The sequence below is a fragment of the Nicotiana sylvestris genome, chromosome 6 (genome assembly GCF_000393655.2).
Source record: "Nicotiana sylvestris chromosome 6, ASM39365v2, whole genome shotgun sequence".
In the NCBI taxonomy this organism is placed as follows: Eukaryota; Viridiplantae; Streptophyta; class Magnoliopsida; order Solanales; family Solanaceae; genus Nicotiana; species Nicotiana sylvestris.
The window spans coordinates 21,274,737-21,281,216 of record NC_091062.1 but is presented as its reverse complement, the minus strand read 5'-3'; the positions used below and the strand labels follow the sequence as shown (position 1 = coordinate 21,281,216).

The 6,480-nt window shown below is 42.5% G+C and overlaps 1 protein-coding gene across 1 annotated transcript; it reads left to right on the top strand.

The window, feature by feature from the left end:
- The first annotated feature begins 1,818 nt into the window (after positions 1-1,818).
- Positions 1,819-5,226, top strand: LOC138870353 (uncharacterized). The gene is made up of 5 exons (XM_070148151.1): positions 1,819-1,885; positions 2,366-2,537; positions 2,611-2,781; positions 3,237-4,233; positions 4,795-5,226. Exons 1-5 carry the CDS (start codon positions 1,819-1,821, stop codon positions 5,224-5,226), a joined length of 1,839 nt encoding a protein of 612 aa, XP_070004252.1.
- The last annotated feature ends 1,254 nt before the right edge of the window (positions 5,227-6,480 follow it).

The window sequence follows — 6,480 nt, the reverse complement described above, 5'->3', positions numbered from 1 at the left end:
CTAGGACCCATTTCCCTTATTTCTTTATTCCTTTTATCATTTCAACTCCTTCGTTAAAAATCGACTTTCTTTGCTCTTTCAAATTTTGTTTATTTTCAAACCATTATATGAAACCCTCTCTTATTTGAGCCCTATTTGTCTATATGCTAATTGCACCCAAAATTCACAATAATTGTCTGGCCGGGAACCACACTAGTGGATTCTGAGGGGTCCTAACACCTTCCCCTTGGAATAATTTTAAGCCCTTACCCTAATCTCTGGTTATTCAAAATCAAACTCTTTTGGTGTCCTAATGCACCCTAATCATTAGGTGGCGACTCTTCAAACACAAACCCAATTCCCAAAAGGAATGAGTTGTCCTTCTAAATGTCATAAACTCGATTTCGCTCTAGAAAAGGGGGGGCGCGACAGCATGGCGACTCCGCTGGGGATTTTTAGGCTTTTACCATTTCAGACTATTATTGTTAATTTATGTTTCTTTATGCGCAATTATCTGTTTATTTCTTTCAAGCATTCAATTTTCTTTTTGATTGCAAAACTGACTTGTCTTTTTGTTTCTTTCCTTTACTACCGCTTTAAATTATGAAAAAACTGTTGTATTTACTGTTTTCCTAACATGCAAATACGTGACAACCTGCTTTAATTGCTGCATAATCATGCTCAACATCATATTCCACTCTTGCCAAATAAAATGTCATAGCAACGCTTATAATGAGTGGTTGCGCTCTTCCGATATTGTCACCCCCTAAATCCGGAAAAGGCGTATTTGCAGTAAAATCAGTCGATCAACGGTGTAGTCGATGGTTCCGTGCCTTTCCCCTTTGAGTTGTCCGCTCAAGGGTACCAGTCTAAAACCCCATAGAAACCTTACTCTCTTTAACTATGCATGCATCATGGTCAAACCTAGTCGAGTCAGTTATGTTGTCCGCATAATCACTTTTTAAGATAGCCTGGTCCACTGGGTTTCCCTAAAATCCAAAACGGACGTTACCACGTTCTGTGCATTTATTTGGAGAACTAAATGCTTTTATGCTAATTGTTGATATTAAATAGTTGACTCTGGTGAGGGTAGGGTCTTAACCCTTTTGTTTTGCAGAAAATGAAGAACGAGGTCCCCAACTTTGGTATGGTTAGCATACCCTCACTCTTGCTAGACCGGTGGAGGAGTCTTCCATCAAATGACCAAATCAATGAGTGGAAAGAGAAGGCCGCCAAAGCTGGGGAAAAGTTGGAATATCTGGAATACAGTCTACTGGAATTGGAAGGAAAAGTGAGGAAAAGAGTCACCGACTGCTAGAGCGCTGAGGGAAATGAAGGAGAACACATGGCCAAGGCATTTTTACTGGTGAACCTACGCGAACTAGAGGATTTGATCAATGAGAGCATTCAACCTGAGGAAGATCCTTCTAAGACCAAATAGATAGGAGTTTATCTTTTCGCTTTATGAATGTAATAAGGCCAACGACCACTAGTGATATTTTATTTCCTGTTATTTAGTGTCGATTTAGGATTTATCTACTTTTTATCAATAAAATGAGGCATTTATCATTCTAAGTTCTCCAAATCAACTTGTCGCTAGGCCTACCTCGGGCACAAAGAGGTTCCCAAATAGGACGCGATTTACATTCTTGCTCTATGTGTTTAAATATTGCAATGCTTTTTATAAACCTCACTAACTTGTTACATTTTTTTTATTATTCCCCCCCCTCCCCAAAGGTTAGTTCGTGCACTCTGGCAACATCATCTTATTCCACGAGATCCAGGGGCCCTCCACCCACTCCTCCTCTTAGTCCTGTCAAAAACAAGAACAAAGGAAAAATGGAAGATGTGAACAACTCCAGAAAAGCAAACTCAACTGAACGAGTAGAGGTCACTAATGGTCATGGTACTCAGGTTTCCAAAGAAAATGCATCCCAACTCACACAAAAGCTGCTAAAATTCCAGGAAGAACTTGATCAGGTTCGGAATCTGGCGAATCTGTCATTTTCCATCACCACTCCCGATGTCAATTTACCAAATGCTCAGAACCCCACACCTCCACAAAATATCCCAAAGCCACAAAACTATCCCGCTCATCACCACCACTGCAACACCTGCCATACTTCTAGCAATACTCCGTTGCTCGTCCCAGAACCCTTGAACTCCACAAATAACCACTTTCACACCCATCACAACACCCCTATCTATGTGGAGACCATGCCACACTCTACCCAACTCATCTCAAACACACCCGAGTCTAATGATAAAGACTCTCTCATCAGGAACCTGGTTGAAAAACTTAAGAAACTGACTAGACAGATTCAAGGCGTCGAAGGAAGCAAGGGAATTGAAGGTTTAAACTATAAAGATATCTACATATAACCAGATATTGAGCTGCCGAAGGGGTACAAACCTCTGAAGTTCAAGATGTTTGATGGTACAGGTGATCCGAGGGTCCATTTGAGAACATACTGTGACAAGATAGTCGGAGTTGGGAAAGACGAAAAGATCCGTATAAAGCTTTTCATGAAAAGTCTAAAAGGAGATGCTCTATCTTGGTACATTAGCCAAGACCCGAAAAAAATGATCAAACTGGGTGAGTGTGGCGTCTGATTTCATGGACAAGTTTAGGTTCAACACAGAAAATGTGCCAGATGTGTTCTACATTCAGAACCTAAAGAAGAAGCCCACAGAAACATTCCGCGAGTATGCTACTCGCTGGAGATCTGAAGCTGCTAATGTCACACCTACCTTAGAGGAAGAACAAATGAATAAATTCTTCGTCCGGGCTCAGGACCCGCAGTATTATAAGCGGCTAATGTTGATTGAAAGCCATAAATTTTCTGACAATATCAAGCTAGGTGAAAGGATCGAAGAGGGCATCAAAAGCGGTATGGGCACGAACTTTGAGGCCTTGCAAGCTACAAACAAGGCCTTACAGTCTGGTGGTGCGTCCAAGAAAAGGGACGTAGGGGCCGTAATAGTTGCACAGAGAACCAAATCTCCCATCAAATACCAAACCTATCTGATGCCTCCACTCACATATCAGCCTACACCAAATTACCAAGCACCCTCACCCTCTTACCAGACTCAACCACCCACTTATCAATCACCTCCAACTCCTACATATCAGCCTACTTCACCTAGATACTCCCAACCCGCACCTGTTTACCAAGCCTACAGTGCTCAACCATCCCACTATCAATCACCCCTACACGCTAAAACTTCCCTAGACCTCGACCAAATTTTGACCGCAGACCTCCTAAACAGTATACAGCCATTGCCGAACCCATTGACCAGTTATACGAGAAACTCAAAGCCGCTGGTTATGTCACCTATATCCCTATCATAACCCCTGAGAACCCGTCTCAATGGGTTAATCTAAATAAATCATGTGCATACCATTCTGGCATGAAGGGACACACCATCGACGAATGTCGTTCTCTAAAAGACAAGATCCAGGCTCTGATTGACAACAAAATTATTATGGCAAAGGAACCTGCTCCAAATATCCGCAATAACCCTCTGTCAGACCACAAGGGTGAAGGCATTCACATGATCGAAATAGAAGATAATTGGGATTTCGAGGGGTCGATTGGGTTGATCACAAGAGGTGATGATCCAAAGAAACCAATAGTTACTCTTAATCCAATCATAGTCCAGATTCAGCCGTCAGGGGATGCTGAGGTAAACATGTTTGTGACACTTGAGTTTGAAGCAACTACAAAGACACCAACACCAATTGAGGTCGAATTCGTGACTCCAGCAAATGCACCTCTACCATTTGAAGTTGCAGTTTTACCTCCCAAAGCACATGCTCCGTTCGGAGTGAAGATGTCCACACTGATCCCAGTGGCGATGTCCACCATGACACCATTCCATACCAAGGCTATACCATGGGACTATACAGCCGAGGCAAGAAGAAAAGGAAAGGGTAGGACCGAGGAAACTATTGCCGCACAGGGTATGACAAGAACTGGTAGAATTTATACCCCTGAACATCTAGCTGAGTCAAGCAAGCAGGCCTCCAATCAGTCGCCCATTATTGAAATGGGTCCAAATGATCTTTGGAGAAAGATGCAGGCCAAGGAATACTCGGTCATCGACCAATTGAACAAAACACTGGCACAAATCTCCATACTTGTTTTGCTACAAAACTCAGAGGCACATAAGAACGCTCTGTTAAAGGTGTTGAGTGAAGCCTATGTACCTAGCAACATTACTGGTGGAGAAATGGCTAACATGATCGTACAGGTTTTGGAGAGTCACAAAATTACTTTTCATGAGGATGAGCTACCGCCTAAAAGGTTGGGGCACAACAAAGCACTGCACATCACTGTGCAATGCGAGGAGTACTTTATCACCAGGATCCTGATTGATGGGGGTTCCAACCTCAACATTTGTCCGCTGGTAACACTCAAGAAGTTTGGTAAGGGACTGCACGAGATAAAGGATGGAGTCAACAATGTGAAAGCTTTCGAAGGTTCCCAGAGGTCCACTATTAAGGAAATTAGTCTGTGTTTGCAAATGGGGCCAACTTGGTTCAATGTCGATTTCCAAGTGATAGACGTGCCGGAATCTTACAATTTACTATTGGGATGGCCATGGATCCATGCTGCTAGGGTTGTAGCATCAACACTACATTAGGCAGTAAAGTTTGAATGGAACCATTAGGAAGTGATCATTCACGGTGACGGTAGCAACTCCATATACAGTCGCCAGACCATTTCGTCAATCGAACGGATAAGGAAGCTAGGTGGAGAGACATACCATCATATTGAATGAGTAAATGATGTTGACAAAGACAAATGGTAGGACAACAAGATCAAGAGTATACTGAATTGGTATGGGTACGAACCTGGCAAGGGGCTTGGCAAGAACCTCCAAGGAATCACTAAGCCCATAAAACTCAAGAAATATGGCACCACTTCCAGTCTGGGGTATGAGTACACTTGTGAAGAATTCAACAACTGGTCGCCACCATGGCGTGGTCCTTATTATCCACTGGAGCCGCCAATACCATACTTGGAGCAGACTTTCCAACCGGCCGATGTTATCTATGGGCCAGAAGAAGAGAAAGCACTGGCAGCTGTGAAAAACTTGTTCTTAGAGGACAATGACATGGATTGTTGTGTTGTTCTCGAGGAGGAGGGGGAGGAAGGCCCTTCCATACAGGTCGTAAGCAGAGGAGCACACCTCAATAACTGGACCATCAGGACAACCAGGGCACGACGAGCCTGGGGGTAGCAAGGCTAAAACAAGCACTGTTTTGATTTACTAAAAGATTTTTATTTTTTCGCATGTTTTCAATTCCTGCAATAAGATCTCCAATGTTCAAAACAATTATTATGCAATTTATCAAAGCATTTTGACTTTTCTTATAAATCGACACTTATTACTATTATTTTCTCTCATTACTTTACTTGTACAACATTAATATTACTTATCTTGATGAGCTAATGACTGTGACATGCAACGAGACAATGCAACAAACGGACATAGATTCAGAGGAAGATGACATACCAGAAGAGGTTGTTAAGGAAGTTGAGAATTTTGAGAACAAACCTAAGTCCAAACTAGACGAGACCGAGAATGTTAACCTGGGAGATGCAGAGAGTGTCAAAGAAATGAGAATCAGTGTCCACTTATCGCCACCAGAAAAGAAGGAATACACAGAATTTCTAAGGAAATATGAAGACATATTCGCTTGGTCTTATGATGACATGACTGGTCTGAGTACATCTATTGTGGCTCACAAACTGCCAACCGATCCAATATGTCTGCTGGTAAAGCAAAAGAGTTATTGTTTGCTTTACTGGGATATCGCACCATAGTCTGTACATCAACCGGGGCAACCCCTTATATACTGGTTTATGGTACAGAGGCATTCATTCCCGCCAAAGTGGAAATTCCCTCCCTAAGGATCATACAGGAAGATGAGCTCGATGATGCAAAGTTGGTGAAGAGTCGTTACAAGCAGCTAGCTCCTATCGATAGAAAGATAATCAATGCAGTTTGCCATGGTCAACTATATCAGAATAGAATATCCAGAGCCTTTAACAAAAGGGTCAAGTCGAGACAGTTCACACCAGGGCAGCTAGTGTAAAAGAAAATTTTTCCGCATCAAGATGAAGCCAAGGGGAAATTCTCTCCCAACTGGCAGGGTCCATACATTGTTCACCGGGTTCTGATAGAAGGAGTCGTCATACTCGCAAAAATGGACGAAGAAGTCTGGCCGAAGCCAATCAATTCAGATACAGTCAAGCATTACTATGTGTAATCTTTATGCTTTCCTCATATGATGTAATTTGAACAACGCCTGATCTTATTCCCGTTTAAGAGTGGATACGTAGGCAGCCCTATGGGTTCGGTCACAATTTAATAAAACTTTTATTCCTCCCAGCAATTGGAAACTGGGGCAGAATTTTGAGGAGGGCCCTCAAAATTCCCAAGTTAATTTCAGCCAACCATTGCTAGCAACAGTCGAAAGCATCAATCCAT

Bases quoted from the DNA above. Each gene is read 5' to 3' on its own strand.
- LOC138870353 (XM_070148151.1), top strand. From the start codon at position 1,819: ATGGAAGATGTGAACAACTCCAGAAAAGCAAACTCAACTGAACGAGTA. The intron at 1,886-2,365 runs GTACTCAGGTTT...ACATATAACCAG, and splicing joins AGAGGTCACTAATGGTCATG to ATATTGAGCTGCCGAAGGGG. The intron at 4,234-4,794 runs GTTTTGGAGAGT...GACAAATGGTAG, and splicing joins TGGCTAACATGATCGTACAG to GACAACAAGATCAAGAGTAT.